At 40.9% G+C, this 20,129-nt stretch overlaps 1 protein-coding gene across 7 annotated transcripts in view; it reads left to right on the top strand.

The window, feature by feature from the left end:
* The window catches only part of CNTNAP4 (contactin associated protein family member 4), a 253,729-nt gene extending 234,864 nt beyond the window's left edge, over window positions 1-18,865 (top strand). For 6 of the 7 annotated variants that reach the window (XM_036274253.1, XM_036274254.1, XM_036274257.1 and 3 more), the window contains 6 exons: window positions 1,237-1,461; window positions 3,064-3,197; window positions 3,963-4,050; window positions 13,787-14,005; window positions 14,332-14,403; window positions 18,589-18,865. In XM_036274253.1, the coding sequence (XP_036130146.1) occupies window positions 1,237-1,461; window positions 3,064-3,197; window positions 3,963-4,050; window positions 13,787-14,005; window positions 14,332-14,403; window positions 18,589-18,782 (932 nt within the window). In that variant the 3' untranslated portion in view covers window positions 18,783-18,865. The remainder of the gene's footprint in view (window positions 1-1,236; window positions 1,462-3,063; window positions 3,198-3,962; window positions 4,051-13,786; window positions 14,006-14,331; window positions 14,404-18,588) is intronic. The other variant, XM_036274256.1, reaches the window with a different exon arrangement.
* The last annotated feature ends 1,264 nt before the right edge of the window (window positions 18,866-20,129 follow it).

The following is a 20,129-nucleotide window of genomic DNA, read 5'->3' as shown; positions in this document are numbered from 1 at the left end:
GACTGCTTGGTCACCGGAACATGTCTTCATTTCCTGAATCAAAGTGGTTTCTGGTTCATCTCGTTAAGTGCAGTCAGGAAAGTTATTCTGTATCCACATATTATATTGAATATACAAAGTATTTAATAGATGATAAAAAGAATAAAACGGAAAACCTCCTGAAGTGCCAAGGGAGTGGAAACATTGCTATATCACCTGTAGGCATCATCCACAGCTCACACTCAACAACCGGCCCTGCTTAGTAAAGGAAAGAAGCAGGACTCTAGACCCCAAACTAACTACCCGTCCCACTGTCCTCTTCAATGTGTGCATGGAGATCTGGAGTGTGTATGTATGCACGCGCGTGCATGTGTGAATTTGGGATATTAATCTCATATAAGTAAATGATTCTGCTTTTGTAAAATGATTTAAAAGAGGCTGGAGAGTTCCTCATGCTGATCACTGCAAACAAGTGCCCATTTTTCGTCTCTCCTATTTTTTTTTTTTTATTCTTTTTTTTTTTTTTTTTTATCCTCACCAGAGGACATTTTCCCATGTAGAGTGGGAGGGAGAGAGAGGAACAGAGAGAGAGAGAGAAACATCGATGTGAAAGGGACACATCGAGTGGCTGCCACCCGCACGACCGACCAGGGCCGGGGACAAACTGCAAACGAGGTACGTGCCCTTAGCGGGAACCGAACCCAGGTCTCTCAGGACCGCAGGCCGACGCTCTAACCGCTGAGCCAAACCGGCCAGGGCCCTCTCTCCTATTAATGGTAGACTTAATATTCTTTTGGTAGTGCACAGTAAATATGATAAAGTCTTTAGGTATAAAGGAACATTTCTGCATGTTAGTCCTGGACAGTAATAGGATTCCTCAAACTTCCTAATACAGGAAGACTAGTATAGTCTAGCTACAAAATGATAGAGGACACTTAAAATTTAAATAAGAAAATGGACGGTAAGGGAGACAACAGTCAAGAAGCTTGTTTTATGTTTAAATTCAGGAGAGCATTCAGCTTTCAGTGCTAAGATTAGTGAATTAATTACATATCATTTGAACATAAAGCCACTTCAATGACCATTGAGAAAGCTCTATTAATTTGCACTGTCATTTAATTCTGGTTCGAGGGTTTTTCTTATATTTATGTAATTTGTCCTTTTTCATTAACAACACCAGTTACTATCACTGAGACAAGATCCTTGGACTTAATTTTTTTTTTTTTTTTTAAACATAAAATGTGTATATCATTTCAGAGATTGCTGCATACTTTGGGTCTGGCTCATCCGTGGTTTACAATTTTCAAGAAAATTATTCCTTAAGTAAGAATTCCAGCTCCCACGCGGCCTCGTTTCACGGTGAGAGGAAGCTGCGCCGAGAAGCGATCGAGCTCAGCTTCCGGACGACGCGGACGCCCAGCCTGCTGCTGTACGTGAGCTCCTTGCACAGAGAGTACCTGTCGGTGGTCATCGCCAGGAACGGTGAGTGTCGTGGGCGAGCGCATCCAGGGAGGGCCCCGCATCCTGACCTCGCTTCCCAGGCTACACGAGGAGGAACCGTGCGCCTGTGCTCTGCACTCGATTGTGCTTTTCCATAAATTGAATCCAAAAGGATTATTTAAAGGGATGAAGATGCCTTTCTCTCTTTATAATGGGGGTGATTATACATATCTCGTGGGAATGGTAATTTATTTATATAAACTATTTGTTATGTTTTATTATTACTAGAAGCTCTTCACGAGTCCCTATCAAGTATCAGCTTTGGGGTTCATTTTGAAATAAGATGCTGCTCTGTACAAAACACATATTTCCTTTAACTCAAAGTGCAAAATTTTGAAGGAATATTAACAAACTAGTATTGTGTGTAAGAAAATGTCCACAAAATAATCTATCGATTCTAGTTATAGGCAATAAAACAGTCATAGGGAACGCGGGTGCATCGGTGCAGGAGCTGGGGTGCGGCCTGGACAAGTGTGCGCACAGAAACTCTGTCACAGAGACTGCCCACCGCCATTTTTTCTCTTCCTGATGTCCTGATTAAAGACTTTCATAAATATACTCTCTGCATGAGGAAAATAAACACACTTACAAACATGTGAATATATCATTTCAACAAAATCAAATATGGCCCATGGGCACTGAATGCCAAAATAAAAATAACATTGTTTAAGTATATTTGCCCTCATTGTATACATTAAAAATTTTTTTTCTATATTAGTTTTAGAGAGAAAGGAAAGGAGAGGGAGAGAGATAGAAACATCAATGAGAGAGAACATCAATTGGCCGCCTCCTGCATCCCGCCCACCAGGGATTGGGCCACAACTTGGGCATGTGCCCTGACTGGGAATCAAACCAGCAACCTCTTGGTGCATGGGTGGATGCTCAAACACTGAGCCACACCGGCCGGGCCATTGCATACATTTTGAGCTTAAAGCTTATCTATATGTTAAGACATTTTCTTTGTTAAATTGGAAGATATTCTGTGAAGTAAATTAATTGACATCTTTATAGGTAGTTGAGTACTATTAATTCTAATAGTAAGTTTGGCTTAAAACCATTCATTTTACCTTGTTTTCATTCCAAAGTTTACACCATGACCACTTGACCAAATATTTTTTATTGTTAGTAAAACTACATTTGCTTATAATGATTTTATTAATCAGTGACATTTCAGGAGTGGTAGATACATTTTTTAAACAAATGAAATTATAGAAACAGAATGCTAATACAATATTCCACGATAGTTTGGCATTTTATAATATACCACATTTTATTTATTTTTTAACTTAGAAGCTAGTACAGAGATTTGCATTTGCTTAATTGCATATTGACTTCTGGGGGTGGGGAGGTTAAAAATTTGCAGGAAAAAGAGTGCTTCTTAGCAGCATGCTTGGTCTTGATTTTGAGTCATGCAATTTCACATAGAAACTGACTTCTGGGAATCATGAGGAAATATACACCCAAATAAACTACTGTGAATTTTCTCCAGAATCTACTAAATAATAATAAAGGTACTCTGAAGTTTTCTAAGTAACTCTTAAAATGCAATTTTAACTAACAATATAATTTTCCCTTCTACTATAGGAAGTTTGCAGATCAGGTACAAGCTAAATAGATATCAAGAACCTGATGTTGTTACCTTTGATTTCAAAAACATGGCTGATGGGCAACTTCACCACATCAAGATTAACAGAGAAGAAGGCGTGGTCTTTGTCGAGGTAACGTAGTAAATCCAGGGAAGCAGTGGTTACAGTTAGGACTGGGGGGCATGAAGGACCCACCGCAGAGATGTGATGGTGGACGGACTAAACCAGGACATCCATTCAGTGGGTCTCGTGCACAGACCACGCACAGACCATCCAATGTGGTTGGAGTGTACAAGGGATAAGATTCTGTCCAAGATATTATTAATATTTGACACTTAACTATACGAACTTTCCTTGTTTGCCAGGAGGGAGATGCGATCCAGTTTTTCGTAGTGAACTACTGGTAGGCCCTTCGCTGCTCTAATGAAGCCAGCAGCCATCCTTCTAGCACGGAAGTCAATGATTGAAATATCAGAATATATAAAAATCATGTGAATCACAGTAGAGAAAGTGGGATTGTCCTACAAGCTTTTGCAGAAAAGCACTAATGTTTCAGCCCTCTGCATAGAGGAAAATTTCTTAGCTGAATAACTCAAGTGAAAAAACAATGTAGGCTTCACTGATTTTGTCTTTCGTATGCAGTGAAGAAAAATAAAGTGATTAAAGGGATAGAAGGTGAGGTGCAGTGGTATCTGAGGGTCATATAGAAACAGATTAGAAAATAATATTCAGCTTCATAAATGGCTAACTCTTTAAAAAAATTTTTTTCTAAATCTTTGGGGCCACACTAACAATTGCCCATTTTCTCTCTCTTTTTGGTCTTCCTTTGCTTCCTGTCCTCTTCTCAACAAAATGACATCCACATGGATTTGTGTGTCTCATGGAACAATTTTGTAGATCGACGAGAATACAAGGAGACAGGTCCACCTGGTATCAGGGACAGAATTCAGTGCAGTCAGATCTCTTGTACTGGGCAGGATTTTAGGTGAGTAAAAGAAACAACCTTTCCTCTGTTTATGATGCATCAACATGGATCAGAAAGAGTCACATTCTAAACACACACACCATCTGCAAATTCATCGTGCAAAAAAAAAAAAAAAAATCTCTTGCCTTATTTTAATGAGGAAGTGATAAGGCAGCAACTGCTTTCTCAGAGGTGTATGTAATCATGAGCAGGGACTTCCTCAGGGTGAGCAAGCGTTCTACTTCATAACGCCACTCTGGTACGACAAAACGTGGTATTTTTCTCACACTTCAAAAATATCAAATAATAAAGGTAGAAATAACAGGTGTTTTATCCAAGACAGTAAATGTATATAAAAAATTTTTTTTTGGCCTTTTCCATGACTTGTACCTTGATTAATCATTCCTTACATTCCCTGTACATGATCACAATCTTGAGAATGTTTGATTAAACCCATGAGTGAATGATCAAAATATTAGCCCTTGAGAGGGTTGATAGTTAAGTTTACAAATCTTTCTAGGCTTTCTAGTCTGAGACGAGCAACAAAGTTGTATGCTCCTGTTTTGCAGACAAGGGAGACAGCATGAATGGCGGCTTCTCCCAGGGTGCCACGTGGACATGTAAAGCACGTGCCGGTGCCGCTGAGAGCTAGGAGCTTAGCTGAAACACTCCAAGTGCGTTTCATAGTGTAAATTACATAAATTTAACTACAGTAATAAAAAACTCAATTGACTATAACAAATCCTCAGCTCAACATTCCTCAGTGTAGCAGGACCTAAGATGAGGCATCATGTAAAAATGTAAAATGCAAGATAGAAAATTCTAACAATTATACATAATGTTGGTAAAATCATATTTTTGAAGAAATAACATCAAATTTAATGCCAGTTGCTGGTGAAATAGTGTTTGTGAATAGAAATGGGTTAAATACATTATAAAACTATTGGGAAACTGATCTGCATTCTATTAGAAGGATTGTATTAATCAAGCAGGAGAATAACAATGTTCATTATATAAATATTTGTTTTCCTTTTTGTAAATAAATAGGGGAGATTACTGTGGAATTAAAGATGTTAATGTTTTTATTCAGAATAGCATATTATTCAAATGCATATTGCTCATGCTGAAAAATAAGATTAAAGTCCAAATTCAGCAATGACCTGCTACTTATCCTCCTAAAAGTGTGAGAGAGAATTTATTTGACATGTGCCTAAGGTTTCGATCTTGACCAAGGACGAATGCTGAGTTCAAATAATTTGTAATTCCAAGCAGACTAATAATTTATGGTCAAATTTAGTGTGGTATATGACATTACAATAAAATGTTATGTAGTATATTATTATATTTTAATATAGTATATTAAATTATAGTAAAATAGATGCTAAAATGGTACTATTAATTTTCCAGAGAGTTGCTCAGTCTTGAAGGTTCTTATTATGTTAGTCCAGATTCTCCAAGACGCAGTTGACAAGACAAAATAACCCTCTGAGGATTTTATTAAGGAGACACATGTGAGAAAGAAAGTAGGGAGAGAGCTGGCCAAGTCCAGGACCCTGGACGTCTGTGCCATCTTAGAGAGGTTGCACACTTTTCGGGGATTCCTTGAGTCAGTCGGCCATCAGGGGAGTCCCATGTTTTCCAAGAATGGGCCTGCATCCCCGAAGGCAGGCCCGTTAGCATCGCTGCTGTGGCCAGCCATTGTCTAGGAGCAGCCATGGGGAGCGTGGCCTTGGCCCTAGCTTGACGGTGCATTTTGGGGCCCCATGGCTGAGGGTCTGTAAGGCACATTCTGTGGATCCCTGCTTATCAAAGGTGTTTCTCATCTTTGTAAGCCCTTGTGAGCGATTTGTTGAACTAACACGCAGTTTGTGATCACCTGTTGTTTATACAGCAGGTCGCTCAGCAGGCGACATGGCGGCTGCCCTCACAGAGCTTATGGTTGGTGTACACACACACAATCATTACACGAAATGTTGCTCTGAATCTGAGTATAATGTTCCCCATGTTGCTGTGGATAAAATACTTCCAAATCCCACTCCAAATTAAAATACTTGTATCACTGTATGGTTTCTGAAGATTCCTTTTAAGGGAGCAGAATATACAGATTAATGAATTTTTTTTTTTTTTTTGGAGTTGCAATTTGCCTCCATTTTCAACCAAAGACTTAAGACTAGACCACCCACTGCCACGTCAGATGGGAACCCAGAAACAAAGGGGATGCTTTCCCACCCCCACTTTTCCCCAGTACTGTTTCTTCAGTCTGGGAAGAACTACGGGATAATTTTGGATTCCTGTCAATGTTAAAAAACACTAGTAGCAGTTATTGAGAAAAGAAGGTACATTTTAAGAAACAATATCAAACTATTCTATGATGACATGGAAACTATCTCTCAGTCCTTATGGCACTTAAAGGATTTAAGGACCCACTAGCTTGGCGATGACGGTGTGTTGCATTGGGAGCATGTGGGGGAAATCAAGGCTTCAGGCCAAGCAGACCCTCCTGTCATGAAGAGTACATCCCATTTGTGTTTCATGTTCATAATTCACTGCAAAATTAAGCTCTGAGTTTGGTACCCAGATACTTCTATGTCTTAGAATAGTTTTATGATATATTTTAAGTACCAGCTAGAGGTTACTTTTTCTCATTCTGAGGAGCATTCATATATTAGAGGTGACGACGGGTAGTGATCACCACTGTCTCCGGGGCACTCAGAGCCAGAGGTCCACTCAGATCACTGCGGTGGGGACTTGGGCCTGACACCGGTGTGCCGTCCGCGGGAGAGCCCTCCACTCAGTCCCACAGAAGGGCTGTAAGAACAGTCTCCAGTACGTCAGAAACCCTTTATGTGAACCTGCTTCAGCGCCTAGAGGTGAGGAGAAAAGGTGACCTACGTAACCTAAGGGCTCTGTGATTTTGTAAATATATTGTGAAATACCTCTTTTTTATTTATTTTTCCTTTTTGATTTTAGAGAAAGAGGAAGGGAGAGGGTGATAGAGAGAGGAACATCGATGAGAGAGAACATTGGCCACCTCCTGCATGGCCCCCACTGGGGATCGGGTCCAGAACCTGGGCATGTGCCCTGACCGGGAATCGAACCTGCAACCTCTTGGTGCATGGGATGATGCTCAGCCACTGAGCCACACTGACGGGACGTAACATGCCTCTTGAGATGAGGGACTGGTTATTTTAAAAGCAAGTTTCAAAAGAGAAGTACAGTTTAGAGCAAGAAAAGTAAGAAAACTATGGAAAATCATTTTTTTAAATCAGCAGATTGACTTTTTTTTTTTAATCCTCACTGGAGGACATTTTTCTATTTTTTTTTGTTCAGATAGAGTGGGAGGGAGAGAGAGAGAGAGAGAGAAACATCGATGTGAGAGAGACACATCGAGTGGCTGCCACCCACACAACCCAACCAGGGCCAGGGACAAACCGCAAGCGAGGTAGGCACCTCTAGCAGGAACCTCTCTGGACCACAGGCCAATGCTCTAACCGCTGAGCCAAACCGGCCAGGGCAGCAGATTGATTTTTTAAATATTGTAACAATCAATATAGTGATAGACTGTCTTCAATACGTAGTGTGACTTCATTCTTGTAAGAAACCACTGGAAATCCTACTTTATATTCATCAAGTTAATTTTTGGATATTTTAACAATTAAAATGTCATAGATTTCTTCAGTGCATGGTGTGGCTTCGTCCTTGCTTTAGTACTTTTTGGAGAGTTAGCTGGATTATTCTGAACTGCCCAGACCATGGAACTTAAAAACACCATCTGTCCTCATCATGACACATGATGAGCAGGTCAGAAGTGTCATGTCCCAAATCCAGACAACACTCATGACGCTGAAACACATTATCTGATTTTAATTTTAGAGCAAATGGATTTTGTCGCAGTCACAGATCATGGCCAGTATGTGCTCCAGGTGGGAAGGACAAGGACGCTCCTTGGACAGTCACATCACCCCCGTGGCGTTCATCGGGCCGTCAAACATAGTAAAACATAGAGCTCTGCTTACACTTCACAAAACACCGAATGACAAAAGCGAGGTCACAAATCCCAAATCATATATGTATCAGCTGCTAGATCTGCAAACATTCGTACATTCTCAAAACTAGAATAATCTCTAAAATAAAAAGGGCCTGCACCACAACTAAGTGAAAAATGAGGCCATGGTCAGACGCTTATCCTACTGGGTGCGTGAGTTTATTAATGAGCAGGACTTGATGGGAGAGAGCTGGGGGAAGGAATGGGCATGTCTGAGGTTGCAGGGCCTGAGGGGTGGAGAGAGGGCACAGCCACACCAAAGAGACACTGGCCAGGCCAGCCTCCGGGTCTGGAGGACTCGTCAGAATAAGATCAGTGAAATGAATTCTGCTAGTGTTGTCTGTTCCTTGTAATAGAGGATTAGAGATGGTTTCCATGTCATCATAGTACAATTTGCTATTGTTACATAAAAATTACTCTCCCTGCTTGATATCTGCTAGTAATGATCACTAATGATGATTGGAGTGAGAAATTGTTCCGACAGTTTATCCTCATTTGTAGAAATGAGTTCTGGAGGACAAAGAAGAAGCAGTTCCTTTCTCTGTGGCTCCCCTTCCGACAAGGCGGACAGCCCGATGTCATTTCCTTGTTAAGTACGGTATTCAGAATGTATTCAGCAATAACGCCAAAGCAGATGATTTCTCAATCAGCTCCTTTCAGAGAACTGTTTACTTGAAAATTATATAAACAGGAGATCGCTCTAAGATGTAATTAATCAAAGGAAATGTAAAGGTATAAAGTTGTGTTGCTAATTTTTAAGCTTTTATTGGGCCGCAGCTTTGCCATGTGGGGGAAAAAATATCTCAATTTAAGATCATTACATAATCTTGAAATTGCGTAAAACCTCTCACAGAGAATGTGCCCATATTTTGAATAATGATATAATTTAACCTATTGTAAAATGACTGAAAAATGACAGTTCGAAGACAGAGTGTGGTTTACGATGGCTGTTTATTACAGAGAGGTAACAGGGCAAGAACACCACCAACAAAAAGTTGTTGCAACATCATGGAGGTGGGCGGGAGGAGCATCAGGTCACCGCGGTTCATGTTCTTCCATAATTCACAGGCTGTATTACATGTTCTCTTTACATCCAAAACTCCCTGTAAAATTAAGTTATGAGTTCTGTTCCTGGATTGTTTTTTATGTTAGAAGAGTCTTCTAAGAGCCTGAAGATGGTTTTTACTCATTCTGAGCAATAGCTTTGGTATATTTAGAGACAATGACCCATAGGGGTCATTTATCTCTTCTGAGGCCACAGAGCCAGGAAGCAAGTCAGGTTTCTGCAGTGGAGATCCAGGCCCGGTGTAAATCAAGTGTGTGGTCGGAGGGAAGAGGACGTCTACTTCACCTCCTCAGAAGAGCTTCAAGAACAAACTTCAGTCCCAGAGCTGTTTCCCGTGAACCCTGCTTCAAAGCCGAGGGCAGCCATGAGAACGTTTCATGAGATTACTCCAGGACGCTGTGATTTTTGTAGCGGTCTCGGCATGTGCCAATTACAGTGAGACAGGTTACCCATCCAAATATCTAAAGAAAGTATCTAAGTTGCTTTTGCATCAATCAGGTTTTCAAAGTTAGATCTTGGAGTGGCAGGTTTGGCTGGCAAGTCAATACCCTTTATGAAACACGGCTTCTTGATCCACACAGCGCGGGCTGCCTGCGTCGTTGCTTTCCTTTTCCACCAGGTTTTTGTTCTGTTTTGTTCTTGCATCCTTGTTGTAATCGCCTGTAATGGCAACAAGGTCTGCAGGGGCTTAGCCCAGCCTCTCCCTTGGTCCATCGCACCATTTCCAGCCAAGCCTTGTTTCTCTTCTTCCTAGTGGATTAAGTATATTGAGATTCTTTTAAAGGATGGCTCCTCTTCATAGATAGGATCAAACTACTTAGATTTCTGTTCTGAGTTTTATTTATTTTTGTTTCATTTTGTCCTTTTCTTTGTCTTTGTTTTTGGTTGTTTTTGTTAGTTTTCTTTTAGGTTATGAGAACCAACAGAAAGTCCATGATGTAATTGTTCTTCCATTTACCTTCATGTCCTTTCCAGGAACATACACATTTTAATTCCTTGGCGCTTTGATTTTCTTGTAGACCTTTTGTTGAAAGATTTCTTCTTTAACAAAGCAGAGGTTATTCCCTTGGTTGGAAAATACAGTTGAAGCTAATTTTTTAATAGGCAAGCCTACCCAGAAGTCTGAGATGTATTTTTATAACCAGAAACATACCAAACATGACTGTCTGTCAGGACGGGTGTAGCACAGGGGGCACTTGTCTTCAGTCCTCCGCTTTCCTGCTCTCGCCCGTACGTGACGCTGGCTGTCAGGAGCCGGATGACAGGAAGGATGTCTCTTTTTGCTCATTGACTTGGTTAGCACGGTTGTCAGTGCAGATATCTGCTGCTGTGTGTTTCTAAGGCCAGCTTTGCTATGAGAACTTGATATAGCTGTTCATTTTGTTTCGAGTTCATTCTGGGGAGAGGGCTGCCAAGTCCCCGTGATTCCCTTTCGCTCCTGATTCTAATTCCAACCCACTGACTCTCCCCAAACAAGGAGCTGCTGGTCCAGCCCAGCGGGCAGAGGGGACCTGGAGCTTGTCGATGAGCAGGTGCAGTGGGCTCTGTGCCCTCTGGTTGGAAGAGAGTCTGGGGGTAGGGGGAGAGGCCCTGAATTGTGTGGGTTCCCACCTCCCACTTGGAAATGCTTGGCTTGCATCGATGTCTGAATTCCGTGGGGGAAAGTCCGCACTGAAAACATCAATGTGCCCATTTTCCCTCTTTGCCAAAACAGGAATGACCTGAAACTTGAGGCCTTCCTGAATACATTAAGGATGACCTAAAATTTAGACCAATTCCTCTCCACCCTGGGGTTGGGCCGGTGCTTTGTCCTACAGTTTCAGTGACGTGGATGGCTGCCCTGGGCGTCAGCCACCTAAGGAAGTCAGTGACTGAGGTTCAACGAGCACATGAGAAAAACAGCCCGTGTGTAAGCAGATTCAACAGCTATAAAATGGGAGGAAAACCAAAGCAACCAGAATCGTCCCCTAGCAAAATAAAACCACCCCAGGAGACAGATGGCATTCTGAATGAAACGTAGGAAGAACTTGAAGGAAATTCTAGTAAAGCAACAAAAAGACCTTGAGGAATGAAAACATTTTATTTTTATTCTTCCAGCCTGGAAAACTCAGCAGGAAAGAATGATCTTTGTTGATGCTTGACTTTATCCCCTGGACGATAGAGTGAATGAAACACTGGACCCACGCAAAAGGAAGTCCTCAAAGATAGAAATCAGGAGGCAAAGTAAAATGTTAGAGGGAATGCAGAGGGACCCAGTGGGAATAATTGGCCATCCAGAAGGATGAAAGGGACGAGGTGAAACAAGATTTGTACGCACCATCTGTGAAATTTTCCAGGCTGAAGGTAAACCTGTGTCTGCAGAGTAAAAGGGCCCACCAACATCTATGCAGCATAGATGAGGACAGACACACACTGAGGAACAAACTGATAAAAATTCCTAAATCACAGGAAAGCTTGTGAATTTCAAGAAAAAAGTAAAAGAGCCAGAAGCTGCTGGAGTCATAGCTACCGACTCCTGAGAGAACAGGGTTATGGAAGATGCATCCTTAAAACAGACAAAAGAAACCACCTATTAATCAAGATAAAGTTCTGTTTCAGATACATCTCATCACGGTTTCTAATTTGTTTCTTCATAGCATTATTACACTTCAGCATTTTCATTAGTTCCTTTTCTCCGCGTTTATGTTCTGTCTCCCCTACTGGAAGGCAAGATGCTTGAATTAGATAGATCTCCTTTCCTGTGTCTTTAGCTCTTAAACAACAAACGTTAATTGACTAACTGTCCATTTTAACTTTTATAGTTTAAACATTTTAATATAATAATTGATGATAGGCAAAATGTTTTTAATTGGAAGGTATTGTTTTTAAAAGTCGCCTCATAGCAGATTTTTGTCGGAGGAATGAATCTTCTCTGTTTACATTGGGTTTTTGGTGGTTGTTGTTCAGAAGGTAAGATTTTTTTAAAGGTCTATAGAAATGTTATTCCAGATTTTAACCTTTTAGGACAAATAGAAAAACACTGTTTTGATTATATTTTATTAAAGTAGTTCCTTTTCATTTCTTGTTAAAGTAAAAAACAAAAAAGACAACAAAAACCCAAGGCAAAAATGCTGTCTTTCTACAAATATATACGTTCGAATGAGTGACTGCTACATGGTAGGAATAAATTAGTTCTTTGGTTTATGCACATTGATGAAATGCCCCCTATGTAACAAGGTGATGCTGGGGGCTGAGGGCCCCCTGTACTTTCAAGGAGCTCACAGTCTAGCATGTGAGCAGCAGGAATCTTCTCCCAGCGCTGTGAGGCAGGGCAGCCTGGTGGTGGGAACGGGCCTCGGGAGTTACTGGGGCTGCATGCTCTGTCTGCCCCCACGGAACCTGACGTCGTCTCTCTCATGTTTCGATTTCTTTTTACAGTGAATGATACCCATGACACTGAACATTCCATCAGGATTTTTATTATTAGGTATAAAATGTGGATGAAAATGGAGGAAAAGGAAGTGTCCCTCAGAAACCTTGATATGGCAAGACAGGTTCACTCAGAGCTGAGTTGCCCAGACTTTCTACAAGAATGGCTACTCTCAAGCCAAAATAATAATGATGATGATAATAGTAATAATAAATAAAAGGCACTGCAGAGGATATGAGCAGAGCAGAGGAAAGGATCCGTCAGCTGGGAAGTGGTTCATGAATGAAAGAAGCGTGTGGCTGGAAGTCCAACAGGCAAACTGTGTAACCTCAGGCAAATTCCTAAAATTACGAACCCAAGTGTCTCCTCATTATGACGGGAATAAGATACTCGTGGTGACTGCAATGTTTGCACACCAACATGCAAAACCCTCAGAGCACTCAATAAACACTTGGTATCTATTACATGATTTTTTGAAAAGAAAGACCAAAGTGCGAATGTGGTCCGTGTCTGCACGTTATTTTATGAGCATGTTGGGTGGGCGGATGCACTGGTGTCTGATGACCTTTGAACTCTAACACTCTACAATGAATTCCACTTGTTTAGATCTCATGCTCTTCAGGCATAAAATATAAGTATATTCTTCACTGTAAAGTTATGAATGAATATTCTGGCATTCCAGCCAATCTCTGTTGCACAACAGCCCCTTGTTAACTCAACTCTTCATTAAACTGAGGGGAGAATGTATCTGTCTACAGGGGGCACGTAGATGTTCCTGTCTGAGTGACGGGCAGACAGAGAGACGAGTAGAAAGGCAGTGAGATAGGAAAGTTCTGCTGTCCATGAGCAGATAGGGAGAGTCCCTAAAAACTGGGGAGTGTAACCTCTACTGCGTGAGACCATCATCATGAGCCCTCATCTGTTTGTGTCCTGACCCAACTCTATGGCGGCTTTAATCATTTCCAGAGAGGTTGTCATATTATATTTAATTAGCCATATTTAAAATCTTGCCTTCATTAACCTGGAAAGTCTCACCAAGTATTGTGGAAAGACTTAATGGATCTGACTTTTTTAAGAAAGAAGACAAAAGAAAAAGGAATTCCGTCCCCGTGTGTGTGCGCGCTCGCATAGTGACTAAATCTATATATAGCTATTGCATTATGGACCAGGACGTTGCACTGTGCATTCCCGCCTGCACCAGCACTACTAACATTGCTGTGTTGCTCTGTCTCTGCAGAGCACAGCGATCTGGACCAGGAGACGGCGCTGGCTGGTGCCCAGGGCTTCCTGGGCTGTCTCTCTGCAGTGCAGCTCAGCCACGTGGCCCCTCTGAAGGCTGCACTGCACCCCAGCCGCCCGGCCCTCATCACTGTCTCAGGACACGTGGCGGAGTCCAGCTGTGTGGCCCAGGCTGGCACTGATGCCACATCCAGGGAGAGGACACACTCCTTTGCAGGTAGCGTACGTGTCTTTCTTTACCTGGTCACAGACATGGCTTGTCCATTGGATTGAAAACTTCCGATGTTGCTGTTATGCTCCATTTCTCCAGATGGTTTCTTCAAATTGGCTTCATTTAACTCTCAGTTTTCTTTGCTATTTCTTTCTAGACTCTCACTTTCCCATGCATGTGGGATGTTGCAGTTGACATTTCTGAAGTTTGAAATGACAGAGCTCCCACATTGACCTGCATTCTGTTCTGCTTTACAACGTTTATGATGGTTTCAACAGTCCTTCTTTCCACTTGCCTATATCACCCCCCACTTTTTTGTCTTCTAACTGCAGATCATTCTGGAACAAGAGATGACAGAGAACCCCTAGCTAATGCTATCAAAAGTGACTCTGCAGTAATTGGAGGTAATAGAAAGCATGAATGAGCTCTTTGGTTCTTATTATCATTACTAGTAATGGTGAATATTTAGCATTACAGAAACCCTTCATGAAGAATCCCAGGTGTTAGGCACTGAATCCTGAGGTCCATGGGGTTGGCTTATTGTTTGTACTGGCTTGTCTTATGGCATATTCCTAAATTCCTAGCTTCTTTGGTGATTTTCAGTGTAAATAATTGATCATTTTACTGAAGCACCGCACTTAAAGAATAGTTGCTAAACTGTGTAATAAGGAATATACTTTAGCTTGAAAAGAGCCATCTGCATTCCCTAGGTAATTCTGAGTATATTTGAAGAAATGTCAGTTTTGATGCCTTCTTGGACATATCATTGCTTCTGTAAGGGTTTATGTAAAAAGTTGGGAAGACTTGAGATTAACGTTGGAAGCATATATTTTATGTTGCCTTAATGATTAATAAAACAGATATTTCCATGGTATAGATGCTATCATAGATAAATATTACATTTTTAGTTGCATTTGTATACATTTTAGGTAAATGGAATAAAAATGGTTCCTTAGTTATTTCAAGTTGCAGAATTGACAAAACAAAAAAAGTTAAGTATATCTTTCTGGCAGTGAGACAAAATATATTCTCTGAGACATAGTTTATTCAATACCAATCCCCGAAATAAACTTTTTTCTTCCAGATTAATGATTTTACAAATGGTATTAATCAGATTATTGAAATGTTCAGTAGCTCACCTTTTCTCTGCAGTTTGCACCTGATACAGACAGAAAAAGTAAACAATTATTTCATTACATTTGCCAGGTGATGTGATTACTGATATACTCGGGCAACTTATGTGGTTTATTTTTTTTATACCCTTGCTCATCTGGACATCCACTTCCTTTAAGTAATTAGGATTTTATTTAGACAGTATAGTACTGGTCAGATCTTTGTGGGAATATTACCATCCTCATTGCTATTTCCTGTTCCTTTTCTTTTTATCAAATTCATGGCGTATAAATTAAAGATACTTAAAATAGGGTCCCCAATTAGTCACGTGAGAAAAAACAAAAACCCTGTTAGAAGAGTTGTTAATAACTGCATGTCTAAAAGAAATACATTAATATATTAGCAATACATTATATGATAAAAACTCAAAGCTATATCATTTCAGTCTCCACATTAAGAAAAAAATTTTTCTTTATTGATTTTAGAGAGAGATGAAGGAAGAGAGAGGGAGAGGTAGGAACATTAATGAGAGAGAACATCAATTGGCCGCCTTTTGCATGCACCCCACTGGGGATTGGGCCCACAACCTGGGCATGTGTACTGACTGGGAATTGAACCTGCGACCTCTTGGTGCATGGGTTGACACTCAACCAGTAAACCACACTGGCTGGGCTCTCCACATTTAAAAACAAGGTTTCTAGTCAAACATATTACCTCAGTCTCATAATGGTGTTTGCTAAACATTTAACAAGTATACATATAGGGAGAAGTGGAATACAGGGAGAGATATAAATAGAGAGTAAATGGATAGTCAAGCTGATGTTAGAACAAAATATTTACTCTTTAGAATATTGTTGCTCTGGGCAAAGATCATTGTCGAGATTTACAGAGTAAAGGAGAGGTGCTGAGTCATTCTGTGTTATTGTAGAATGGTTTCTGGCCAGGCTACACCAACGTGGATGGTCAGATGTAGACAGACAGAAGGCTGCATCATTTCCTCTTAAGAACACGGTCACACAGAGTTGCAGACGGCAGTGTCGGGGAGTGTAGTCGTTGGCCATATTTTATTCAGAATATCTTTTGTTTTGTTTGTATAGCAGATTAAATCAAGGTTTTTTTAAGACACGACAAATCCTGACATAACATCTTCCCCAAATTAAAAGACATAAATCACATACACAGAGAAATTAGTTCCAGAGTCGGTCCATGGTTTTGACTGTCTGGGTGTCCTTTCTGGGACAATGTGATGTTGGTGTTTATTTATAATTGCAGGAGCTCGCTCTCTGTAACATGGCCATCAATTTTCACATTGACATTGCTCAGAGTATTTTTCTGTAAACAAGAGGCCTAACCCAGATGATAGAGATATTTGTAGCAGTTCAACGGATTGCTTTTCTAAGATGAGAGGCAAAATATAACAACAAATGGTTCTGATTAGAATGATTATTTATTAACATGGCTAATCATAACAAGAAATAACCATATCCACTGGTAAGTTCTTCAGATTTGAAGTGCAGAATTGGGTTACCACGTTTATATTAGATTTATCTATATTGCTCTCCTCAGATAAAGCTGACCTAGTCAAAAATCGATTTAGCCATCGGCAATGTTATGATTGGCTATAGTGAATCTGCCCCTAAAGTCATGGGCTCAGGAATTCACTGTGACCGATGAGGCCCTTCATAGGTTTGGCTTGGGTGGACTCCGTTAGAGCTGTAGACACTTGATTTAAACTAGAATGAAGACTCCTGGAGTTACACTAGGATCCACTTCGCTGTTTTCTTTGTACCTATTTTTGTCTGAAAAACAAAACCATTAGTTAACAACTCTGCTGATCTCATCAGAAAAGTCTAAGTAGTAGGAGACTCTCGAACTCATGGGGACAGGCAATAGTTTCCCAAACTCTGTCTTCCACGTGATAGTTCGACTTTACCATCGGCAGCATAGACAGGGGAGGGCAACAGGCAGGTTAGAGTGGTTCACGTGGAAAAATACAAATAAATACATCATAATGCAAGAATGAATCTGTTTTGTGTACTCACAACTCTAAACCGACGTTTGCCCCCCTGCATCTTGTCTGTTGTGCATTCATTGTGGAGAAAAGACCTGCCCAATTCCCAAGTCCAGACCAGCTGGCCAGCCAGTCATTCATCCACAGAGAAACTGTTCCATGAAGCAGAAAGCAGGTAGTTTGGCTCATAGCTCACCTGTTCCCACGGCGCTGTCCTGGGGACCACCAGACTTCAGGGTACATCAGAAGTATATGAAAATTTTTTATTTTGTTACCCAAAACATTAAAAAGACTTATAGCCAAAGGTCAAGATTCAATAAAATGAGTAATTTTAGTGCTTCATCAGAGATGCTGTTAAATGAATCTGCCCCCCCCTTCCCCCCACTCAACTGCCTAGCCATGCAAGCCTTTGGTAGCCTGGCTTGAATTCATGCTAAAGAAACAGAAATTGCCCTGGCTGGTGTGGCTCAGTTGGTTGGAGTGTCATCCCGTACACCAAAAGGTGGTGGGTTCGATTCCTGGTCAGAGCACATACCCAGGCTGTAGGTTCGATTCCTGGTTGGGGCACTTGTGGGAAGCAATCAATCCATGTTTCTCTCTCACACTGATGTTTCTCTCTCTCTTGCTATCAAATCAGTAAAATAAAAAAATTTTAAAAAAGAAAGAAACAGGAATTTTTCACAACCTTGTTTTGTGTTACCAGTGAATATGTCAATACAATAAAAAAGTCATCTCAGAATTATTATAAAAATAGTTTTGACCCTGTGAACTCCCTCACAATATCCCAGGAACCACCAGGCGTTCACGGATCACACTCTGAAGACTACCAACCTGATGTAATGCCAGGGTTGAGAACCATTGGTATTGTTAACATTGTGGCATATAAATTTTTTACTTACAACCAGAAGTTTCAAAAAAATCAATATTCCTCATATAGAAACAGTCTAAATATGCCCATATATGGGTATTGATATATTTCATTAGTCAGGATTATTTATAAATATAACCTGTTTCTGCTATTCAGCATATGACAAATTATTGAAAATCAACTTCCTTAAAATGTTTACATATTTAAGTATAAAAACACATGAAATTATTTTGTGATGTTACTAAATTCTATAATTTCAAGATAATTAAAATTTGTCTGTGTATTTGTATGAAGTGACCACATGGTCTTAGTGACCTTCTTGTGTTAAATATAAATACACTAAATAAATCCAATGTAATACACATTCAGAACATTTGGAGGTGAGCCCTCAAGGTTAATAGAACTCAGAAGTAAACTCTATATTACGATACCACTTGATCCAGAAATACCTGAAATGTTGATATTTCCAATTTATGAAATGGGATGCTTGATTTAAGCAGAAAATAATTTCAGTATGACTTACTGAACAGTGACGTCAACACAGTGCCTGTTGGGGCGAGAACCCTGATTTGTGTTTCTCTTCTCCCCTCTCACTAGGTTTGATAGCTGTTGTGATCTTCATCTTGCTGTGCACCTCTGCCATCGCCGTGCGCATCTATCAGCAGAAAAGGTCATACAAAAGAAATGAGGCGAAAAGGTCGGAGAACGTAGACAGTGCCGAGGCTGTTTTGAAAAGTGAGCTTAAGAGACAAAACGCAGTCAATGAAAATCAGAAAGAGTACTTCTTCTGACTGAGCTGCGCCTGACTGACACTGAGGACCGTGTGTTAGTAGCCAGGGGCGGAGGCGGTGACAGCGGTTCTCACGGTGGACGTACGGGCAGTGGGTTTGCAGCGCTGCCTTCCTGCCACGGCCGCCGGGAGGTGGCTCCGGGAGGCCTCGCCAGCGACTCGTGTCCCGTAGCAGTCATTCTTGTAACAAGGAGTGAGATACCGCTGTTCATTTCCAACTGTTCTGATGCAACTGAAAGCAGAAGTGTAACTGACTTGATGACTAAGGTTTTAACACGGCCCCCCTCCCTCCCCAACCACGTGATACATACGCTTTGCTAGAGGCAGATCTCAGACGGACTGTGCCGGCCTCGCTCTACTTGCGAACAGATGCTGTGCGCGTTCGTGCTCCCCTGGCGTGACCCACGGACCTGGAAATGCCTCGAAGACCCTGTTTGGCTGGTGTTTGCATCTTCGGTGGCCAAGCATCATTTAAACAGACCCCCTTGCCTTTCTCTGCATTACATTCAATACAATCTATCAATAGTCTTGAAAGCTGTTTTGTTGTCATTGGTTCGCTTGTATTGCTCTTTTCCTATTGGACTCTTCTTAATGATTTCAAATCCATTAGGTTTGAGCGTCAGAATTCAGCTCTGAACCCAGAATTCATAGGTAAAAGACTCCGAAAGTGCGTTGGTCATCTGTGTGTGATGTCTGGCCTCTAAAATTTTTCTGTTTAATTTGCTGTTACTGTTTGGTAGTGGCAGCAGTGAAGACCCTGGGTAATGCCAATGTCCCAAGGATTGTGAAATGTTTGCAACGAAATGTGCTGATATAAGAACACAGTCCTTTACACTGCAAAATATTATTTTTATTTATAACTGAAATATAAGGGTCCATTCTCTTTATAGGTTTATACTGTTCTTCTGAAGTTTATCTCCAACTTTTCTTTGATCTCCCCTCACTATATTCCATAGAGCATGGTCTTATGTAGTAGAAAAAAAAATTAAAAAGAGACACTTTTAAGTGTAGAGCTCCATTTCCCATTCTAAAGTACAGACCCTTTCAGACACACGCTTCGCTGCTCTGACCTCCAGGGCACGCTTGATGAAATATAAGCTGCAACTATACCCCTTTCTGCAAAGCCAGTAGAGTAATTAAAGACTGCTCATTTTAAAGGGTGATGACGTATCACCTGAGATATATTAAGTGTGTCTCTCTCGTCACTTCTCCTTTACGACGATGGGGTACACTTATGACAATGGGGTACATTTATCAAAAAGTACCAAAAATCAGTAAAACCTGCTAACTAGCACATTCTGATTAGGGGATTAAATACCAGGAGATTAAAGAATTATCAATAATCTTA

The sequence above is a fragment of the Molossus molossus genome, unplaced genomic scaffold (assembly GCF_014108415.1).
Source record: "Molossus molossus isolate mMolMol1 unplaced genomic scaffold, mMolMol1.p scaffold_m16_p_21, whole genome shotgun sequence".
Classification (NCBI taxonomy): domain Eukaryota; kingdom Metazoa; phylum Chordata; class Mammalia; order Chiroptera; family Molossidae; genus Molossus; species Molossus molossus.
This window is presented reverse-complemented; position numbering and strand designations above follow the sequence as displayed.